Raw genomic sequence first — 24,474 nt, forward strand, 5'->3', positions numbered from 1 at the left:
TAGCACGGCGCGTCTAACCTTCTGTTCCTTTCTAATTTTCTGGCTTTACGTTCCCTATCGGCGAAAATTCATCTTAGGACGTTGCGCGAACATTTGGAGTATTTTTGACATTTCAATAATACCTTAAACTTTTTTATCGCTTTGCGCGTTTAATGGCCTATTATTCGTCTTTTATGTTTTCTAATCTTTTTCATCACATTTGCTCGAAAAAGATCTTATTTCATGCAGGTGTACTGAAGGACAAAAGCCTATATTGTTCCCGTGCGAGTTATGGGTTATGAAAAAAAAAGTATAGTTATAGCTTTTTTTTAATTATGCCACTAATTCATCCAAACCAAGTAGCGTAAATGAGTTTTACTACGTTTATAATTTAATATTTTTATTTATGTTTTTGTTTATGTTCTTTTCTCTAGTCATGGACAGTTTCGCTCGATTTATTTTAAAACAGATAGAAAATGAAATGTCAAACTTAAGCAACACTACTTCACTACTTAATCATACTTTTATTTATTCTGTGGCAGCACTATGAGGGTCTACCGCGAACCACGTTCGATGTGTTGTCTCTCTGTCGCACTTGTAAATTCGTAAGTAAGTGTGACAGGAAAGCAACACGTCAAACGTGGTTAGCGGTAGGCCCTCTGTTTATGGTAAAATATAGCCGTGTTAATGGGGAAAAATAGACTGGCGTATAAAATGAGACAAAACCTAGTAGAAAATTTGATTACCTAAACTGGCATAATCGTTAGTGATACGTTGGTTAATTCACCGTCAAGATCCGCAGACGTTCATACAGGTACCGTAAAATAGATTGTAGGTATCTATCACAATTTCTCTTTTAAAAAAAATTGTGCTTTAAAACTGGTGACGTTACTGTGCTGTAAAAAAGTGTATGATACGACTTTTGACTGCCTAACAATACTTACTTAACTCTTTGTCCCCAATGTCGGTTTCAAGGCCCCAACATATACTTAGGGCCAGTTGCACCAACCACATGTAACGTACTGATCAACGCCAGACAGCAGTGTGGTATTATGAAACTTCCCATACAATAAAATTTTGCGAACGCTTTAACGGTGACAGACGGTTTGGTGCAACCGACCAAAGAGTAAAGTAAGTATGTATATAGGTAAAGAGAGCCCTCTTGAAGCATTTTATGGAAACGCCATCTCTGATTTCTTCCCCAACCTAAATATGTATGTGTACGTGCACAACTACATATGCATCCGTACGTATATACTTTCGTACAGGTCTACTTGGTCGGTTTAGAAGTATCGTTTTTGTCTGGTTTCTTGTAACAAAATTGGTCAAAACTCTTATAAAATAACGTCAGAAATTTGTATTATGTCGGCTGAACTATTTGCCATCTCAGAAGCCATATCATAATTATGCAGTTAGTTCAAAACTTGCAAAAGTTGTAATATTGACAGATAGCAAAAGTGCCTTGCAGCATGTAGCTCGCTGCACCTTTGGCACCAGAGGCACAGCGCTAGCGTACACAGTGGTACAGAAATTAAGAAGAATACCTGCCGATATGGTGCTGAGATTGCAGTGGATTCCCTCACATATAGGATTAAGAGGTAATGAGGAGGTTGACAAGTTAGCCAAAGCTGCCTGCACGAGAGGGGCGAAGGTATATGTTACTCCAGAGTTTACAGAAAAACTATATAATATATACAGTAGAAAAACACGATGTACCTGGCAGGACCTTTTTGACGAACGTTGCAAGGAGAAAGGTGTGTGGTACAAAACTATGCAATGTGAACCTCCTCATATACCTTGGTTCACAAAAGCAGATTAAAGTAGGAAATTAATTAAGATAGCTTTAAGATTACGTTCTGGACACATTCGCCGCTTAACAAGTTTGCTTACATGATGAAAAAAGAACCATCGCCAAACTGTGAGGCCTGCAATAAAATAGATGACGTTCAGCATGTTTTGACGGAATGAAGGCGAAAGATTAGCTCTGTTTCGCTTACTCAGTCTGAATACCTAGTTTAGATATGGGTGGATTCCAGTGTATTTTGGCAGAGCCTTCGTCAGTTGAGGCCAAACAAAATTATTTATTTGTGTTAGACTATTTAAGTAGATATAAGACTATAACATAAATATTCACTGTAATATTGATTAAGGTACGATGGGGCTAACATAATCATTAAGGATTGTAAGTCCCTAAATAATAAAATAATAAAAAAAGTAGACCCAATACTATGTAGAGGTTTTAAAAGAATGTAATGAAAAAAAAAACTAAAAGTAACGAGAAATCGCGAAACGTCTGGTTGACGTAACTGGTGACCGAAGAGCTGGCGGCTTCCTCGCACAACGTATCAGTATTGCGATACAACGAGGAAATGCCGCCAGCATCCTTGGTACAATGCCTCAAGGGCCTATTTTAGATATAAGCTAGTTATAGTAATCATCTGTATATATCCATTATGTATATTGTTCTTGTCAATAAAAATATCAAATATAAAGTAACGTAAGTATGTTTATTGCTTTCAATTTGGTACACAATAAGATAGTAATAGAGTAGGTGTAAGTACTTGCAGCTCCTAATCTCTTTGGAATTGTTCTTCTTTTAAGCCTTGCTTCATCTTTATGCACAAAGCTGCATTAGCCTCGTTTTCTGTGACTTATTTATCTCAGTCTGACAGTACTCTTTCGTGTTCGTATAACTGACTTGCAAGGTTCTCAACTTCCTTCTTTGACATTAACAGCTAACTGGACTTTAGTTCAAGTTATTCCGGAGGTAAAGTGTCTAGTATCTTGCACATCAGGAGAATTTGGCATTATTTCGTCTAGCTCTGTAGCTCCGTAAGCAGTTTGCTCTAGGTATTCTCCAAAATTGACACATGAGTAATTAATGTCGTGGTCTTTCTTGTAGCTGATGAATTTCAGGCATACATCGTACGTCTTGTCTACACACGTACCTTAAAGATATGCTCTAGTTCGCCTCAGATTTCTTGGCAGAATCAAATCGCACGAATCTTTGCAGACGGTATTTTCTTCTTACCTTCGAGATTGCCAAAGCCTCCCAACATCGGCATTACCTTGAGCACTATTAAAATTTTGAATCTCCAGGTTTTGTAACATTAGGAGTCGAATTTCCCTATTTGAATCTCTAGGTACTAAAGTTTATGCTTGCTCCATTTTTACTCAGCTACCACTTCAACATTAATAGAGTACTGAAAGCCCACCTTGAGAGCCTCTTCCAGGGGATTCAAGTGATGCTTGAAATAGTTTAAATATGAACAAAGGTATTTTTCTTCAGAGGTTTTTAATCAATAAATTTTACAAAGCTTCTCTCTTACCGATAAAAAATGAATGCCAGACAAAAATAGGATTATCCGTTTTACGCGCCAAAAGTGATACTTTGGCGGACTTACGCGAACTGTCATATTAATATAACCTAAGGTTGGTACACTGTATTGATCATACACTTTTATTAACAAATACTGGAAATGATATTAAGGCTACATTGTCAAACCTGGAATAATACAGAATGAAATGAGTACAGAAAGTATAAATGCTAATAGAACAAATAAGCTCTTAAATCTGTTTACGACATTTATTATTTTTGATTAATTAAATAAATGTCTTGACAAATGAGGTATATACAACCCTCTTAATGTTGTATTCATGCCTTAAAATTATAGGGAGCGTGCATGAACTGTAGGGGGCAGCACAGAAGCCGTCAGATTTTTTGGCGCGAGGCGTAAATGTGATGTTTATTGTTACGATGTAGCCCACAAGATGGCAGAACCTACTATACACAAGAAAACACGTGACGTGTAAATTTACATGTTTATTGTTCCGATTCAGGCCACAAGATGGCATACCCTCCAACGCGCACGGTACCTATATCCATTTGTAGTGACATCTAGTAATGTAGTTTACATAATCGGAAGTCAACTTTACCCAAAAGTAGGTTGTCCGGAATGAAATTACAGAAATCGCTACCATCGTTACTAACTTTAACTATATTGCTAGTGTCCCCCCCCCCCCCCCCCGCAACCGACCCTTACTTTACTCTTTGGCCCCAAGTCCCCAACGTTGTCTGTTATCAATACAGAATTAAATACTCGAGCCAATATTGATACAATATTGATTACAGACTCTTATATCTATGGTCGGCTTTGTTGCCTGCCTGCTTTGCACACTCACAAAGAAAAAGATGCAAAACTGTAAATATAGATAAGAATGAGAATTATATTAAAACTTGTTATACATTTTATTTGCTTTTAGATCTATGACTAAATATGTCTAAATTCTGACACCAAAACAATCTGGTCATATCTATTAAAATTATCAGAGTAATTTTAAGTTACCATGAAAATTCTAAGTAAAAATGTCATCCCTCACGCAAAATGCTGGCTAAAAATTACTAAAAGATGGTGAGTTGGTTAACACTAAGAAAATTATTGCTAAGTAATGTAGTTTAAACTAGTAAAGTACCGTATATTGATTTCAGTATAGGGGGGTCCGAGGATCCCCCTGTGACCGCACCATGTGCTCCAGATATGGTGGAGCGAGGCATCTGTGCCTCGGAGCCGTGTGAGCCAGGGACGTGCTACCCCGAGCCGCGCGTCGTCATCATCGGAGCCGGCATGGCGGGCCTATCTGCAGCTGTGCGCCTCACGCAGCGTGGCATCAATAACTATGTCATTCTAGAAGCGTACGAAAGGTACGAAATGAGAGCCAAGTTCAATATTCAGAATATGTGTCGTTGTTGACTCGCCGACAAAAGAATTGAGATCTATATGGGTGCCAAGTTCTGTGCCGTGTAGAAAACTCTGAAATTATAAACCATTATAATAATTATTATTATGGCTTGAATAAATGTGCCAATTTTCATGTGTGTTGGTTAAATAAGTTTCAAGTTGTAAAGGGGTCAAAAGTAGGTCGAAATGGTTCGTGTATAATATTAACACGGTTGCGTCGCCAGTTTCTTTTTCTTTGAACTTGGCTGGATACGCTACCGTCCATATAAACATGATTCATTCAAATCCTAATGAATTACGATTGTTCGCAGGCCGGGGGGTCGAATACGTTCGGTATTTTTAAGCGACGTGGTTGCTGAGCTCGGTGCTGGCTATGATTTTTCCCATTGTCCTAGTCACCCTATTTATAAAATGGCAGCCCAAGAAAATCCTCCCCGTCCCGGCGTGCCTGCCACGGCACATCCGCGTGGCCTCTTTCACAAGGTAGCTGCAGGAAAAATGGATTGTAGACCAGTTATTACGGCTTACTATAAATTTCGACAGATCGAACAGGAAGCGGCTTCAATTTTCTGTCTCGGAGGGAGTAAGCAGCATGGATCTTTAGTAAATTTTATGAGTTTGAGAATCCAGCAAGAGCTGCATGAGTTTCCAGAAGACCAGCAGCACGACGCGGCCAGGATAATGTTCGGGCTGTCACACATGCTGACCGCGCGCTGTGGGTATGACAGCGCCATGCTGTGCTTCGACCACATCGGCTGCTACATGTCCATGCCGGGTGGTGCCGTGCGTGTGCCCCTCGGGACTCTAGGTGCATTAGCACCGCTGCTTAGAATTATTCCTGAAGGTCGAATACGCTACTGTAAACCCGTAAGTTGTGTCTACTGGGGAACTGCTCAGAAACAAGGACATCGCGCAATAGTGTGTACACCTGATGGTGAGGAATTCCACTGTGATTATGTAATTAGTACCGTTTCTATTGGCGTCCTTCTTGCACACTCTTCAAGGCTATTTTGCCCTCAACTGCCGTTACCCAAAATGTGTGCGATGAACTATATCGGAAATGGTTTATTTGATAATATTTATTTTGCATATTATCGCCCATTTTGGTTTTGGCACAATGCAGATATAGACTTCAAATGTTGTCATAGCCAGTTAGGCGGTGGAAATGATTGGACCCGGGGAATCACAACCATCCAGAAGGTACCTAGCAGCAATAATGTCCTTTGCATTCGAGTGGTTGGAGAGGAAGCACGAATGATGGAGACCTTGAGTGATCAGGACTTGGCGGAGAGCATTACCAGTCTATTGCGGTGTCACACTGGTAACAATTGCATTCCGTATCCCATGACAATCGTAAGATCAAACTGGGCTTCAGATCCATTTTTCATGGGATCTTATTCGTATGAAAAATCGGATTCCTGCGGTCAGGCTCAGAGAACTCTCGGCTGCCCAGTCCCTGGGCCAGGCGAGTCGTGCCCCCCGATCATCCTGATTGCGGGGGAAGCCACGACGCCCTATCACTTTGGTACTATAGCCGGCGCGAGACTCAGCGGCATAAGAGAAGCGGAAAGAATAGTTCAATTAACGTTGCAATTTGAAGGACCTCCTCTCCGTGATCTGCGCCGGGAAGATATGAATGCGGAAGCAAAGAAATGTGAAGCTAAAAACTAACTATCTAAAAATATTGCTGCTGCTGTATATATATATATATATATATTGTTTTTAATAACAACGTTACTTATTTTTTTTACGTTTATTTTGTTTTATTGTTAAGGTTCAATTTCGTAAATAAAAACTGTAAAAAAAAGAAATGTAGGTATATGCATATGCGTTACCAACTGATATGTTTGAAGAGGGATTTCAAACATTGTTACAGAGCGTATTATAGACTAATGTCAAATCATGAACAAACTATTCCCTAATGCCATCTTTTTCAGTATAATGTTCTATTCATGTTGTTTATGTAAAATATACAATTAGCAATATAAAAATCTACGCGTACGAAGTTACGGGCAAAAGCTAGTTACTTATGCGTATAAGATGTATGATATATTATAGTATCATGGCATTACTGAAAATTTATGGAATGTGCCACATAGAGATCACACTGTAAAATGAAGAAAAACGTAAATTTTAGTCTATTTTTGAGGTAGGTTAAAAATTGTATGTTGGATTTATTACAATTTTAACTCGAGAACATTTTCATGATAGGTAATATAGGTTAAGAAAATTAACCCGAATATGGACAATCAGGGAAAATAATTCGTGTAGTTTTGAAAATTGGTGTACTTATACCGTATGGTCTCCAGATAAACATACTAAAAGTCCTCGAGGATGGGGGTTGTGCTGAGGGTGTAAGGGGTTGAGGTATCTTTTTTCAGATTTTTGCTCATATCTCGAATATTTATAATTACTTCGGACAAAAGCTTAACCATAAAAGCCCCTATAAATTTGGTTATGTTTATTTTTACTCTACGATCAATACTTTAGGAGCTACAAGGTGTTTAAGTTAACAAAGAAAAAATAGTCAATTCAAGAAAACGTCGTTTTTTCGTAATAGGTATTAGCGGCAGAGCATCTAAAATAATTTGGTTAACCGGTAAACTAGTACTTATTAATAATTTGGCTTTCCATTTTTGCATGACCTGAGAAAAGAGCTTAATGTCTGAAAACTACCAACCTATTATTATTTACTTTAACGGGACTCAATCGCGAATACTTACCTAAGCGTTAAAAGCTTAAGTTTAACTTAAAATTACCACCCACGTTTCGAGGACGGCATTGTACCAGTGGTCTTGGAGAAAGGATGGGTAAAGTTGTCATTAACATTATCTAGTTTGTCTATGGTTGGTCTAACTCTGGTGAACTTTATATGTTTCCGCGTAATTATTAGATTCTGCGTGGACGAAATACAAACCATCGTCCCGATTCTTCTTCTATTGCAATGATTTCTGAAAACATATGTTCCTAATGTAATTATATTGAACTAAGTAAGTTAATAGTTAATAGTTTTTATGTACTAATTCCTCAGTAAATATAAAATGCCAAAACGCATTGTGGGGTTGCCAACTTGCCAGAGAGTATAACGTAATGGTGCTCCTACACTGGCTATGTGTATAACATTATATAACATCGTGTGTCATGGACAACATAATATAATACTATCAATATTTTCACGTTGTTACACGATGTTATATGCTAGCCAGTGCAAAATCCGAGTCTCATAACTCATAAGTAAAAGCTGTTCCTTGTTGTAATTTAAAGTACTTCACAAATGATTGATAAACTTAATGAAATGCATGAAATCAATCGAAATTACCCACGAAAGTAAATGTAAAATGGATGTTTAGGCATATACAACCTTGTTTGGCTTAAGCTACGTTTACGTAATCGCTACGATCGGGGGCGTCCCTCGAACTTATTGCCCGCAGCCATTTTTCACCAGATCATCGCTTGCAGCGGCAACATTAATTTCAATATTGAAGCGCGTTTTGCACTCATCGTTCACGGATATTTGTATCTCAGGGATCATCTACTTACCTCGTTAGGATTCTAATATCTGTACCAAGAGTAATGTTGCTTAATAAAATACGTGTAAATAGGTTCTGAAAATGTTACCCAGGGTTCCTGTGCACATTGCCAGAAAATTTACCACGGTTGGGCTGATATTGTATTGTACGTGTGTTTCATTAATTCAGTTAATTAAATAGTAAAGTGTTTTTTTCTGAGTTTTGTTTGAATAAAACGTCAGTAGGAGATGATTTAGTCTTATTATCTGAGCCTTATTTCTATGAGAGCTTCGTGTTAAACTTCGCCATACACAATGGTCATATAAATCCATAGCTACAAAGAAAAAAAAAGAAAAAACAAAAAAGTCGCATACTATTTCATATGCCGTCTGATTCCCGTGGTCCCCGAAGCTCCAATCTCAAGACACGCAAACAGGAACCTCAGGCCGCGTAGCCAACGTTACAATCGTTAACGCTCAGTAGCGTAGCGAAGTCATCTCTCTCTATCACTCTTCTATATTAGTGCGACTGTGACAGTTGCGTTTCGTTCATCACGGATTGTGAACGATATGCATGTTGGCTACGCGGGCTGAAATTGTAGGTGTCAAATTTGATTACTGTCACTATTGTTTGAACCCCATTTAAGACCTAAAATTTGTTTTTACAACCACATTATTTAGCTCTAAACATTTTTCCTCCGTTAATTTTAGTAAATTTTTATTGCATAGTACTCGTGTAACAATTATGGATCTAGTCATGTCTATTTTTGAAATTCGCTCAATGGTTTAGGCGCTAGAAGAAAAAAAAATTTAGTGTTCGGCGTCCTTTTAAGGCGGCTGTATTGACTTTTCTTTAAAAAACAAGTGTAAACAGGTTGTGAAGGGGAAGAGAAATGTACCGATATGTTATTTTTTAAAAACCGTCCAGTATCCTAATCTACAGGGTGTACTGAATCATCAATATTTAAAACCCATAACCGTACTTTCTGGTTACGTCGCAGTCGAGTAAAATGTTGATAGGTATTAGGATAGATCACAGGGGTAGATCAAGTAGGTACAATTGTATAGACAAGTAGAATTCATATTCCTCCAAGATTCCTATTAAGAGAATGTCCCCTGAGCCTATTAACGCTAAATCTGGATTCAGCAAGTATTTTCTATAACAAGATGTATTCTTCCGCAATTATATCTAGGACTTTTTTATGTAAAATTTAATAATCTTTAATATTGCCTTACACCTCGTTTTCATAGAGATCTTAGATTTAGAGTAAAACGTGCATTTCTCGAGGATAGTACACATTTTCCAAGATGCGTATGGACATGAAAAAGGGGCCTTTAATTTACGTACATACCAAATTTCAGGACTGTTCCAGAGATTTCGAGGTTTGTTCTACTCCTATTGTGCTACTATGATGATATGAGTTTTGAAAGTAACTGTTAACGAACGTTTGACTCGAGTGTGTTGCATTACATTGCAGGTAAATTAGTTTGTATTGATAACATTTTAATAGTAATTTCAAGCAAAGTAATCAACATATCAATGTCTAAATATACTTCTTATATCTTATGCTAACCACCGTTAAGAGCTTTGCCCAATATAAGTATTGGATTTATACACTGTATTGACTTAGCATTTTTTTACCTACTAGAAAAATATACATGAAAAAAGTTTAGCATTTGAAGTCAGGGATGAAATTAAATAATTTTGGTATTGATAATAATCCCCAGTTAAATTTGAATGCAATAAGAATCCATAGAAAGCCAATCGAAGGACAATGAACTCTAATACTGCATATACTAAATTGTTTCGTTAGGTGTGTTTAAAATATTTTTGCCTGCCCTGTTTTAGCGTTTTCCTGATTGTATTTAAAGACATCCCACACGGGCTTAAATTAAACACCAAAATCGGAATTTATTCGATGACCAGTTTTGGGTGCTTAGTTTAGCCCGCGGGGAATACGCCTTAAAGAATCCCGTGCAGTATAAAGGCTAGAACAAACTAAGCCCGCGTAGATACGGAACGTTTGCAATACTTTATGACAAAATGAACCCTGAAATTCGTATGGTTGGAAACATATTCGACTATTCGTCATCGTTATGTATGATAAATAATAAATAATTGGTATACGTTGCGTACGTGGGCTCAGTTTCCCTAGCCCTTAAACCGGCATATCACATAGTCACATCAATATGTGACTATGTAATAGCAATCTATTGCACAAAATAATCAACCCAAAATAACTTAGGTATACACCTGTCAATAGCTAGTAATTTCCCGGTTGTTTACGATACTCGAGATCTTAGGCTATTTGTTATTGGTTAGTTTTCGCCGCGGAAGCGGATTGATAGTTACAGAGATTGATGTGAGCCATATCTTTCCGACACGTGCTTAACGCGGCGATACGTCGCTCACTTCTCGGTTTCACACACTACATAGGTGAGCATTTATTTATTGATTTGAGATCATGTGTCCTAAGGTATCTAAGACATTTTAAGTAATTCCTGATGGACTATCGTACTACTATACTACTTTGAATTTTTTCAATGATGTGGTCATGCGGGTTTTCTCACGATCTTTTCCTTCGCCGAAGAGTTACCAGATACATTTTTATTGGGCATTGGGGATTCCATGTAGTTACTTGGGACAATAGATTGCCCTCTTGTACAATGAAAGAACGCATATGCCCACACTGGATTTCATTTTGCGACATGTCCGTATTAACAAATGTCCAAATTCGCGACATATTCAACTCCTGGTTGAACAAATGTCACTGTTTACAGCTGTAAGATCATAATTCATCACATTGGAAGTCGCAAACCTCGTACTCGTAACGCAACGAAACTCCATTTCAAGCAACAATACTTCAAGCAAACCTCTTATAGTCTATTTTTTTATACCGTAGACTAAAATGACATTTCATGTGTTGCTGGTTTTTTACGTCTTCTAAATAGTGATGTGCTACAACTGGTACTAATCGAAAATAAACTATTGGGAGTTACTTATATAGGCATGTAACATCATTTTGAGGCATTTTGGAAGTTTGTATCCAGGTCTAAACACAATATTTCTAATATTTAAAAGCAATTTTATTGTAAGATTAACAGTCACCTCGAATCTCATAATGCAATTTTTAAATGTTTGAGTGGATTAGTAGTGAGTAGATTTTATTTATTATTTACTTCCTATCATGTAGTGAGTAGATTTCATTAATTTTTATTTTGGATCTAAAATTAATTTAATATTTATCGGTTATTCACAAATTGAACAGCACTATTTGTTTTAAGCTGGTCACATTATTTCTGCGTTTGACATTTGTGGTTGTCATTTTAGTCTAGGAATAAAAGAACAGACTAACTCCTTTCGGAGTTGATACTCGTAAGAGGTTTGGGGCTTTATCCAACGATAATCGTTTCATCACAAGAAATTTCAATCAGAATAGACCTCTCGGTAGCTATTAAACCTTATCGTTTAGTATTACTTAAAACTTTTGTATTTTTTTTAATCAAAGCGACAATTTATCCATAATCAAATTGCTCATCGACCACTGATGCCATGCATGGTCACAGGTCGACTACAAGTACATTCACAATAATTCCTTGTTTTATTCCCATTATTTAGTATATTGGTACATATAAAAAACTGACATTGAAAAAAGCTTGTTAAAAGATGGTAGACAGTATTGTAAGCCTTATGACAGGAAAATGCTTGAAGATAGGTACATGTTAAGTTTTAATTAATGCGACCTTATACATTTTATATGGTAATAAGCTTTATTGAAAATGATTAGTTATGTCGTGATCATCTTAAGCCATACAGTCATAAAACATTTTAGGAATAAGTTACGGGTGGGGTTAGGAATTTGGAATTTGCGTTGAACAAATCGAACGTGACCTGAATTTTATTGTCAAGTTGTGAACAGAAAGTTAGAAACTGTTCTACATGCACTGCATTGAGAAACACGAATTTTAATTTGGCGCTCTGTTTAACATTTAAATACTCATAACATCAGAGATTACTTTCCCAAGTTAAATGAATTTACTTTTATACGCCTGTAAAAAAGATATAAGAGAAATTTGTACGTAATTTTAATGTAAAAACAGTATTGGTTTACAGAGCAAGAGGTAGAGCAGCGGACGGCACGCGGCACGGGCGAGCCGGGAGGCCCGGCGCGGCAGCGGGCGCACTCTCCGGGCACGTCTCTGCAGATGGCGGGCTGCGGGAGCACGCAAGAAAACATCGAGACAAATGCGTGACGCAGCGCGCAGGACCAGCCCCTCCGCCCCTCTCGGTGCGTGTCCGATCCCCCGCGGCACCTTATCCTCACAAAACACATCGATACCGGCGTCGTGCGTGAGCCCACGGTCTCGGGCCTCCAGGGTTGTGGATGGTGCTGCTTGGCGGCAGGTGGTAGCCCGTGGTGCGTGGTGTCTGTGCGTGGTGTTGGCGTGTAAGCGTGCGCGCGCGGGGCTACCGCGCGGCCCGGGCGGCAGTCGCTCGGAGGCAAGCGGGCGGCGCGCGTCGCCCCGCGCTTAGTGCACCCTGCGGAACTGCGATCGCGATCAGGTACGCGTCGCCGCGGCTGGTGCTCACTGCACACGTGCCCCCGGCGCCTGCATGTTGCGCTCCACTCGGCGCATTCTCGACGTTCACATCGTCTGTCTGCATCCCCCTATGAGAACTTTTAAATAAATAATTCGCGTTTCGTTTTAACGCGAACGACGAGCTGAAGTTAATTGAGCGAAATTGGTGAGAGGCTAAATATTTTTTTGCAATTTTCCTCAATTTTGAAACTGGACAGGCTTGCATTAGCATTTTCAGTAGTCAAATGAATGATGACAATTCGAAAATCGCAAGTTGTAAATTAAATGTAATTATTTTATTTTCTTTGAGTAAATTGCCTTTAGCGTCTAGATTGTCGTCGTAGTGTTATTATTTCCTTTGGTGATGGATGTGCTCGATGCTGTAAATGTGCTGGGTTATATATTATCGAAAATGTGATGAGGTAGAACTATAGCACTGGCCTGTTGCCAAATGTCGATCACGACGTATCTTCCAGTGAAAAAAGAAATATCAAAGTTTTGCTTTATTATTAAATAGGGGTAGTTAGGGAGCGGTAAGGTAGACGGGTAGGGACGTACGTGTGTGCGGATAAACTCGTATTTCTTCATTTGGGGAGTCGTGACGATGTTGTTGTCGCGATTCTTTTAAATTAATGCTGTTTCAGCTCCTGCTAGGCGGACGAACAGAAAAATACAAATACTGCTCTCTATAAATCAGTTTTCCGTTTTCTAATTATGTTAATGGAAAAACTAGTATTAATTTAATGTTGATATAATATCTAGTGATATCAAATATAGGTAAATCTTAAATTCAATCTACTTATTGCTTGAAGTTTATCCGTTGTATTGTGTCAATATGGTTTATATTAGGAAACGTGTTTAATTTTTCATATACCTTTATATTGCGTCCAAGCTATTGATGATCCTTCTCAAAGTTCAGTTTATACATAACATCATATTGCATTTTAGAGAAACAATTATTTAACAAATATTTTCAACCTCATCAAATAAACACCACATAATCACAACTTAGAGAAATTAAAGTGCGTGATGTAACATTCGTAGGCGCGATGGCGTGGACATCACGTGTCGCTGGAGTCGGACCGGGAGGCGCAATAAAGAGTTTAGTGTAACACGAACGAGCTATCAAGTTGTTACTTCACCGGCCACGCCAGGACCCGTAATATTTGATCGGGGTCAACCGCCCCGCTTAGGCTCTCAGCCACGGTGCGTCGATCAATGTTTTCGGGAGATGTTTGGAACCCAATAAACACTTAATTACATTATAAAGTATAAGCGGAGTGAAAACTTCTCAGCGCTTACGCTTACTTTCCACTATGATTTTATTTAAGAAATACACCTTGAAAATTAAGGTTTCATCTTCTCCACTTTTATGTATTTCATTAAGTTATAACTGGAACTTCCAGAAAATTCTGATTGGATTGAAATTCAGCGGACCGGATAAAATTTGCATTCAATCTGACGACACTGATACTTGCTATTAGAAGACGCGTCAAATGTTGTCTCGATAGTTGTAACATTCAATTACTTTCGGTCATCCATTCCCGAAAACTTTCAAGTTAGAACGGATAATTGCTATTTCAGTTGGAGTGCTGCTGACGTTTGGGGCAATTTGTGAGTTATCCCCAAGAGGTGCAATTTCCTCTTCCGTCTAATTGCTCCCGAGCTTGCTACTGCTACAAAGCTAGTTAGGAAACTGCCATCGTCCCACTTGTGTCGCCGAACTCTCGCCGGGTCCAATCAATTATGTTTCAGCCTACGGCTGATGCTGAGATAAGCACTTTCGTGATGAAAAGGATCTCGTCAGTCGAACCGCAAATGCTGTTGCTGCCATTTTAGTTGACCGGGTCTAACCGACGGCGCGATAATTAAATAAATATGCGCACTGTGGTGCCGTCCATCATTGCCGGGTTGATCCTCTTTTAAATTTATGAGTGGGTGTGTTCGTGCATACATTTTCATATGTTTATCAGAGGTTTCGGAAACGGAATAGATAACTACGGACAGTTTCATTCCGGTCTGTGAAAAAGTCCTTTGAGTTCGAAATGCCTACGTACTTTCTGCTACATTGTTGTAGTGGATTTTTGCGCAGCGTCGTGGCCCGTTTAAAATATTCCACATTTTGCTCCCAGTTTATCTTTTGTCGTATCGCTAGAATTTATTGCTAGAGGTTCTGCAACTTCGGGATATGTTTAAATGCATGTTTATGCAATTACAAAAACTACCTACATTTATAGGTCACTTAAGTTCCATGAGGTGTAAAGTGTTCTTCTAATGTTCATACTATTAAAGTATAATAAGTAAGTAGCATTCATTTAGGCATGATAATAGGATATGGAGCTATAATACTTTATTAACTTTTTATCTTGGATTTATTTACTTCTTTGTCGATTATCGCAGCGTTTATAGGACCTACTTATATTTGCGCGTGTGTGTTTTCCATATTCTGTGCTTATTAGTTTATTTTTTTGAATGTGGTTTCCATGCCCGAGCAATGGCAATGGAACCCTATCACTAAGACTAACACCATCCGTCTATCTGTCCCATTTTTAAAAGATTCTATATTGGTTAATATAGGCGAAATGTTGACATAAATAAAATAAAAATAAATATTATAGGACATTATTACACAAATTTAATAAATCCCACGGTAAGCTCAATAAGGCTTGTGTTGTAGGTACCTAGATAACGATACATATAAAATGCATCTTTATGAAAGATTTAACGTTACATAAAAACCAGCCTAGAGCATGTCGGGCCATGCTCAGTGTAAAATTCCGTAGTTGCCCGTTTGTCACAATAGACAGACATAAAAAGATAGCACTTTACTAATAATTTTTCTAAATCTCAAAAATATGGCTAAATCATTAAGGTCCAAAATAGTTTTCATTGATAGTCTTTGATAAACTTTACTCTCATGATTTTTTAGGGTTCCGTAGCCAAATGGCAAAAAACGGAACCCTTATAGATTCGTCATGTCCGTCTGTCTGTCCGATTTTCATGTTTGGATCTACGCTTCAAAAGTTAGGGGGGTTATTTTCGGAAATATCGATAATGTCAAAGAATAGTTTTTCAGGGCCTTATTACGGTTGCCGCAAAGATAATACCCACACGTGGTGGTTCATCATCATCATCATTTTAGTCTCCATTCTTCGTGTACGCCACTTATCGCGGGCTAGTCGCATCCAGAAGTGCCCCCCGAATTTTCCGAATGTTATCCCCTTCACCAGCAGCACACACGTCCACACAAAGACGTGGAATGACCTCCCTACATCAGTGGGGAGCGACTCGCTACAGCCGTCGCAGCCTAACGGTGTACACGGCCACTCATACCTCCCGTTAGGGAGGTATCGAACTACATCCAGTCAGTCAGAATGTCATCCACCCAACTAGCCAACGGACGCCAGGCGCTTCTTCACCTGCCATCACTCTGCCTGGCAACATGTCCCGGCCAATTCCATTTCAGCTTAATAATTACCTCACCCACGTCTCACACCTTGGTACGGCGTCGGATCTCGACATTCCTCACTCGGTCTTGGAGTTTAACGTGGTGGTTACATGTAGGGAAGGCATCACCCTAACATCATTTTTATAGTTTATGTTGTACCACTTTTTCAGGTTTCTAATACTCGTATAAACGACCACTAAACTAGCTCGCGGATGGATGGACGGACAGACAGACAGACGAATATGACGAAACTTTAAGGGTTTCTAGTTGACTACATAACCCTAAAAAATATACAAAGGACCCTGACGTGTTTTGTGGTACGGTATGAATAGTTTGAATACTCACAAAAATCAAGTGTGGTATGAAAAGCAAGCAAGTTTTGTTATAATCTATGGATTCATGTAACTGGCGATGTCCACTGTCATCCATAAGTGAAGTTTAGGACAGTATACATATAGCGAGTCGATTATTCATTCACGGCACTTCAGAGTCCGATTGTCATGCGGAATTTTAAATGAAGCTTTGTCCGCCGTTTTTGTACAGTCAGCATCAAAAGTAGCGGATCAAATAACGCTTCATAAGTATCTACCATTCTGTAACAGCTTCACAAAAAGTCATATCTTCAATATAGAACAACTAAGACTGTATAAGATATATTTTTGAATGCGAATTTTAGGAAATTATCAACATTTGGAAAAGTTATACGGAATATCAGATCCTTTTGGCGCGTTGTTTCATCCGCTACTTTTGATGCTGACTGTACATAAATCAATTGAAGCCCAACGGGATTTTTCGTATCAGCATAATTCGATCTGGGACTAGGCAATAAATACAAGCTATTGTTTCTTGTGTAAACTAAGATTATAGGCAAATGAGATCTGCCTCATTGCCTACTTTAATCCATGACCTAATGAAAAGACAGGTATGTACTTCGATAACGACATTAAGTGACGGATTAGAAAAAAAGATAATTTTTTTTCTCAACCTATAAACTTATATATTGTCCCACGAAGCGTAAAAATCAATTTTGATTTTGTCAGCCACAAAGTCACGGTTTGCCAAAAAAATTATTGAAATTATAACTCATATCAATTCAATATCTTTAATGACAAAAAAACACATGTCAAAAATAAAAATAAAACATCAAAGATTCAAAACACACATCTAACACTAAATTTAAAACACAAAGCAACATAAATAAAAAATACAAAAGTCATAAAACGAATCAAAAATACAATAACATAAATATAAATAATTAAAAAAATAATTTTATTATAAATTTCTATAGAATTCCGTAACTTACAGATCTCTATATGTACGAAGTAGTGGACTCCAATAATTATTATACTAAAATATGTATAAAATAGTTATCTTAATTTTTCCTTAAGAGGAAACAGGAAGATCGATTCTCCATACAAATGTAGTCCTTATTTTCCTCTCTGGATATTGACATTATGGAAAATACTTTTACAGAATTTTATGTATTTTAGTCATAGCTATGCTCTACCGTTTGTTTTTATTCGTTTTTTTAATTATTATAATAGTTAGGAGCGAAAAATAGGTTTCATACAAATGCTCCTAACTCTCATAATACTGAAAAAAAACACACGGTCGGGCATAGATATGAATAAAAGACATCAAATTGTGTAAAAATATTTTCAATAATCTTAATATCCAGAGAGGAAAATGGTGACTATGTTTGTATGTAAAGGCGGTTTTCGAGCGGTCGTTCCCTTTCGTCCTAATGAATTTTAGAAAAAAAAAGGCTGAAATTCAATTCAAACATTAGCAATCCATTAAATATCTAGGACATCGACTGCCAAATTATTCTTAGCCAAGGACGCAGTCATATTGGTAGGTAATTGGCAATCCAATAGAATAAACAGATTAGGACACTGGGCTTCTGAAACCTTACAGACCAGTTTACAGAGTTTAACATAGAACCCCGTAAAATACTTTAATTAGGTAAATATAGTACTTACATAGAGAAATACTACATAACAGTGGATTTTAAGGCAATGTACGTAATTGGTGAAGGGCCTTTAATTCAATTACTATCGGGAAATGTGAGCTAGTTAGTGCTCTTAATTTCTCATTATCAACCACAACCACATATAGATTCAATTCTAATCTATACTCCTCCTAATTGATCCAACTTTTTTTTAAATTGTAAACTAAATAGTTTACATATTTAGAATATTTTTTGGATTATTACTAATTTATCCAAAAGAGCGTAGCTGTGTTTTCATGGAAAAGCGGCCCTTCCACGAAATCCTTACAGTATTTATTTATTAAGAGCCCTTTTATGACAAGTATTATTTACTATAAGTTTCAGCTTCCTATCTCTGTTATTTTCTGAGATATGATTTTTCAACGTTTTATAAATAAATAAATAAATCCCACACTGGCTAATGCGATTTACGTAAAGTTCTGATACGGTAATATAGATACTCATATAGGTATTATTTAAATAATATTTTATTTGTCTTAAAAAAATCTTCGATAAAAAAAAGGATTAAAACTTCAGTATTTTTTTCTTGCTTTCTAGAAGAGCAACACCAAGAGTTCTTCTACACTTCTACGTATAAAGGTCTACAATATATATTTTTTTCAAAATAATCCAGTTGGTACTTCATACTAAAAATAAATATAATAAGGATAAGGTACCTATACCCATACCAGATAATTTCGCCGCAAAAGATGTTAGGTACGCACACAGCAACCTCTTTAAAATGTTTTGAATAATTCGTTTTCTTTGGCATCATTAAAACTTGACATTTTCATATAAAATACCTCAGAATAAAGACAAGCAAAGAAGCCGGGCAAAAATGCTTCGCGTACATATATACCCGTCCTTAGCTTCCTTACGAATTAGATAATGTGTTTAAAAGAGATGTTTATATGTTTGTTATTCCTCATTTGTGTAGGGTGTCACAAGTTGAGTAAATTACTAGGGATGTACCTATGTCGATTTTTATATCGAAAAATTGTACACTTATGTTCTCTCTGTAAAAAAAATACGAATTCGGCACATATACTTATATAGAGAATAGTAACAAAATATACAAGGCAGTTTACATTTGCTTGATCACTAGTCACACGTCGAATAATTCTTATACCTTCCTCGAATAATTCGCATACGAGTAACACCTCCCCCCAGCTCGATTCAAGCGCACGAGCAAAGAGAACGCTGAAGTGAATGAAGACTAGCGTCTAGTAAGTTAAAGACGACTTTTTTAGCTGACTGTACATAAAACTGTCAGCGTCATATATGTAATTGTTATAATATATGTATGATTCCCTTTTTGATCATCTGTTTGTTTCATTCGCCTCTCTCTAAATTTCAAATAGTCTGTGTGGAAAGAGAAGAATCATGAAATGTATTGATTTGGTCCCCATTTATTGTACGACTCTTCTCTTTCCGCACATACCCTATATTAGAATTTATGTAGCATCCATCTCATTTAAAGTCCACCACTCAGAATCTACTTATCTTATATACCAAATGGGGAAAAAAAAAAACGTTTGTGTAATATGATTTTTTATTTCAATAATTTAAATAACATTTTTTGACAATTATATTTTCATATTTTTCAATAGGCCTCCTAGCCTAGTCGGGATAATATATACATACACATTGACGTGGCAGCTATTCCATATAAAAATGAACTGTCATACGGATCATCCCTGGTCGCGCAAGGTATACAATTTTATATTATTTGACACTTAGCAATTTTGAGGCGGCATCTATGTTAATTCCTGACTCTGATAATATAGTATGACTGGAAACTTTTATGTGTTCTGCATCACAAACATACATAGGTACTGGAGTACTTACCTTAAAGTAAAATATGAATATATTATTTATTAGGAAATTCACCCAACGTTTGATACAGATGATGATGCTTTGATATTATATCATTATATATCATTAATGATAAAGAGGTTACAATGTGCAAAAACTCTTGTGCGACTAAATTATCTGGTATCCATATATATCTCCTATACCCATAGGTACCTATATAGATAACCGTACCAAAAGTTTAAGTAAATCGCATTAGTCATTGTGGGATTTTTTTATTATTATTTATAAAAAGTTTAAAAAAATTATATCTCAGAAACACAGAACAGAGATATATAGGAAGCTGAAACTTACAAGAAATAAGACTTGTCATGAGGACTCTTAATAAAAAAAGAAAATACTCCTAAACATTTCGTGGAAAGGCCGCTTTCGCTACAGTTACGCTAATGACGACCAGTTTGGCCTAGTGGGTAGTGACCCTGCCTACGAAGCCGATGGTCCCGGGTTCAAATCCTGGTAAGGGCATTTATTCGTGTGATGAGCATGGATATTTGTTCCTGAGTCATGGCTGTTTTCTATGTACTTAAGTATTTATAAATATTTATATATTATATATATCGTTGTCTAAGTACCCTCAACACAAGCCTTATTGAGCTTACTGTGGGACTTTGTGTAATAATGTCCTATAATATTTATTAAAAAAAAAAAAAATGATATTAGGCTTCATAAGTAATAATTATTATAAAAAAAATCCTTTGTCGAAATTCCTGTTTTGTAAAGTATTACCTATTTTAGTTGACTCATAGAAAAAGTATTACACAATAGTGATATAATCAAGCTTTTCAATCTCGTACCTAACTCTTTTTCTCGCCAGTGTGTTGAAAAACGTCGTATGAAACAAACACATCTGCATTGACCAACGTAGCATACTTGTATTATAATGTATTATACTATTGCGGTAGATCGGTTTTCATTTTAAGATTATATACTGGTCGCCTCTCACTGTCAGTGATTATACATGTTAAAATTCCGCTAATTTCAAGTAGTTATTTGACATAATATGGTAAGATACATTTACAAAAACAAAATAGTATGGGCAATGGGGTAATGGTAGGTCAAGAATTATAAATTAAAAAGATTAAAAAGCCTTTTTATTCCGACTCATTACAGTTTTGATCTAAGGTTAAGTTTAACTTATATTAATTTAGGTATCTTAAAATATATCTAAACAATGTTTATTTATTTTTATTTGAATGAGCGGACCTCCTCGAGAGTAAAGGCCTCTTCCAGTTTGCGCCAATTCTCTCTTTCTTGAGCCATGGCGTGCCAGTTGCTCGGGACATGCTTTGCATTATCTTTTATCCATCTAGTGTGTGGTCGCCCTTGGCTGCGATTGCCTTGTGGCCCTTTCCAGAGCGTGGTTCGCTTTGTCCACCTAGTATAAGGTAGCCTAGCTATGTGTCCTGCTCATTTCCATTTCATGCTTATGCAATGTTCCAGGGCATCTACGATCTTAGTTTTTTTCTCTTATTTCTGAGCTTTTAATTTTTTCTAGCTGGTTTATTTTTAATATGCTTCGTTCCTGTGCTCTCTGGTAGGTTCTAATTTTTTGTTGGCGTTTATGTATGTCCAGGTTTGGCACCCATAGCTGAGACGGCACAGGCGTCAATGTTTTTTTTTTTTCAGTGGCATAGGTAGATGGCTTTTAAAAATGAGTCTAAAGACTCCAAAATTTGCACCATGTTTTTGTGATTCTTCTATCTTAGGTAGATCTTTCTCATTTCGATCCTTTTCAAATGAAATTTGTTTTCCTAGGTAGATATCGTCTTTCACATACACGATTGCATCGTTTTGTATGTGTATTGGTCGTTCTTTTCCGTTTGTTATTATTTTTGTTTTGCTCAAGTTCATTACCAGTCCAATCCAAGAATTATACTATTTAGTAACCCCTAAATGAGGCAGTCACATATTGAAGTAATTTTTTTATGATATTAATCCTTCGAGCAACACCGGCTTCCGTCAGTGTTGCTCGAAGTGTTAATCAGTCGGATTTTTATAAAGGTCAAATCTCTAATTTAAAACTGCTTAAAGTTTGTGCGAAACTTTCGGTGCGCGAGTCAGACATGCACTTGACCGTTGTTTAATTTAATTTAATTATAGGAAATTGGTCGTTTTATACCCATTTAACTAAGTTATAAAATTCACTATTGCAGAAATGAAAGCATGTAACATTCCGTGCTCACTAATTGCCCCACCTTTATTTTGCTGAGTATAGGAAGGAAGCACGGCGATATCAGCGGTCCGAGTATGACCCAGTTCTACCGCGACTAATATTCAAATAGATAAATCAAGTGCCTCCTGCCAGCTTTTTGCACGGCCAAGATTGATGGAGGAATTTTTGCAAAATTCTTTGATCCCTATCCTCGCTTATTACACAAAAAGTTCTATTGTGATACGAATGATTCAGAACATCGTAACAATAATATATTTCCGCTGAAAACTAACGTAGTCACGTCCGCGGCCCATATCGGTGCTCGGTTGAGGGCAAACAATAGATACTAGCCGGAATAAGTTCTCGCCGATAGTCCGACCGAATGGAATTGATGAACAACTCATCGGATTGTGCTTGTCTTGTCCCTTGACCAAAGTTTCATCTTAATTTCTTCTTGTTTCAATTGAATGTAATAGTTGTGGTATAACGCTATTAATAGGAACGTGTACTTAAGATACCGCAGCAAGTTCGCCTGTAATTAGTTTATATAGCATCATGCAGATACCATAGTTAAATAAATACAGCGAAACATGCTATTTAAGTTTTTCATACAAAACTTGTTTTTGATCTATTTCGCTTGTTTTATAAGCTAGAGCTATATAAAGTAATAACTCATGCCATTGTATGTGCAAAGTGTCATTACAATACAACACGTAGTTTTAAAATGAGAACGAAACTCCTTTTGTATGGGAAGGTGAAATTCGGCCGAGCTTGCTGCGGACTCTTAATATGTAAATATATTTTCTTCCTTTATATCAAAAAGTAAAAATCTCATGGTTTTCGAGATAATGTCTGTCTTTTTAGGCTTCCGTACCCAAAGGGTCAAACGGGACCCTATTACTGAGACTCCACTGTCCGTCCGTCCGTCCGTCCGTCTGTCACCAGGCTGTATCTCATGAACCGTGATAGTTAGCCAGTTGAAATTTCTACAGATTATGTATTTATGTTGCCGATATAACAACAAATACTAAAAACAGAATAAAATAAATATTTCTTTCCAATCTCGAGGTTCTCATCCAATCACCGAAGTTAAGCAACGTCGGGCGGGGTCAGTACTTGGATAGATAATGGTACGGAACCCTTCCTGTGCGAGTCTGACTCGCACTTGGCCGGTTTTTATTTAATCTAGCACCTTACTGCACTTTAATCACCATCTAGGGCATATCTTTGATGTAAACCGCACCTTTTAAATCAGTATCTAATAAATTATTTTTTTTAAATTGGCTGTCTATTTTCCATTTTTTTTCGACCAATGATCAAACTTGTTAAATTTTTTAAAGAAATTTTGATTGAAAAAATTGGTCTGGCCACCATAAAGCTTTAACACAAGTCCATAAAAATCAAACAGGACGAGACATGTCATAATTTGTGACCTGTAGTCGATTGTTAAAGTCAAGGAAAGTAACATGATTTTTTTAATCGCTCGAGGTAAGTAAAAAAAATTATGGAGCATCATATTTTCGATACTTAAGTAGGTATTGTTAAAAAAAATTGCGATTGTTGTGTCGGTATTCTGTAATACATTTTACAAAACAATGCAACTTGTAGTACCTAATAAAATCACATAATTAGGTATACGTGATTGCGTGTATTATAGGTGTGACAATTGTATAGAAAATTCCAACTACATACGTACCATTCAACTGCATACCTAGTTGTCAGTGTCACAAAAATAAGCAGTGTTAATCATCGCCACTTGTTTACTGTTACGACGACTGATGTACAATGTTGACGGCGACGTGTTTGTTTCAGACGCCTCCTGCGCCGGCGCCGGGCCGCTCGCTGCGCGTACGCACGGACTCCATCGAACTTTCTTCTTCACTAATATCCCCATTGACTTTACAGTACATTCAGTGCATAACGCTAGTGTTTCTCATAGTTAATTGTTAAAATATTCAATATTGAAAGTGCCTCAACGCGGTTCGTTATAGGTATTATAGGTTAATATTCGAATTGATTAGAAAGTGGTGAACTATTTCAAATTATCGATAGTGGACTCGAATTTTGTTCGAAGATTAGCCAACTTACTTTTCCAACGCGGCTTGGAGATTCACCGAATATGACATAAAGGTAAGTGATTAACTATAATATAAACTATTACTAATACATATTTATATAAGTACATTTAATAACGTTTTTAGCCGG

The 24,474-nt window shown here is 37.0% G+C and overlaps 2 protein-coding genes across 3 annotated transcripts in view; both read left to right on the top strand.

The window, feature by feature from the left end:
- The first annotated feature begins 2,482 nt into the window (after window positions 1-2,482).
- LOC133517666 (protein anon-37Cs-like) lies at window positions 2,483-6,468 on the top strand. The gene is made up of 3 exons (XM_061851025.1): window positions 2,483-4,391; window positions 4,469-4,681; window positions 5,030-6,468. Exons 1-3 carry the CDS (start codon window positions 4,327-4,329, stop codon window positions 6,387-6,389), a joined length of 1,638 nt encoding a protein of 545 aa, XP_061707009.1. The 5' UTR covers window positions 2,483-4,326; the 3' UTR covers window positions 6,390-6,468.
- Window positions 6,469-12,664: 6,196 nt separating this feature from the next.
- LOC133517670 (inactive dipeptidyl peptidase 10) overlaps window positions 12,665-24,474 on the top strand; it is a 145,195-nt gene continuing 133,385 nt past the window's right edge. The window contains exons 1-2 of one of the 2 annotated variants that reach the window (XM_061851029.1): window positions 12,665-12,790; window positions 24,082-24,399. The gene's annotated coding sequence lies outside the window, so the exon portion shown is untranslated. Of the gene's footprint in view, window positions 12,974-24,081; window positions 24,400-24,474 lie in introns of both variants that reach the window. The other variant, XM_061851028.1, reaches the window with a different exon arrangement.

The sequence above is a fragment of the Cydia pomonella genome, chromosome 5 (assembly GCF_033807575.1).
Source record: "Cydia pomonella isolate Wapato2018A chromosome 5, ilCydPomo1, whole genome shotgun sequence".
Taxonomy (NCBI): Eukaryota; Metazoa; Arthropoda; class Insecta; order Lepidoptera; family Tortricidae; genus Cydia; species Cydia pomonella.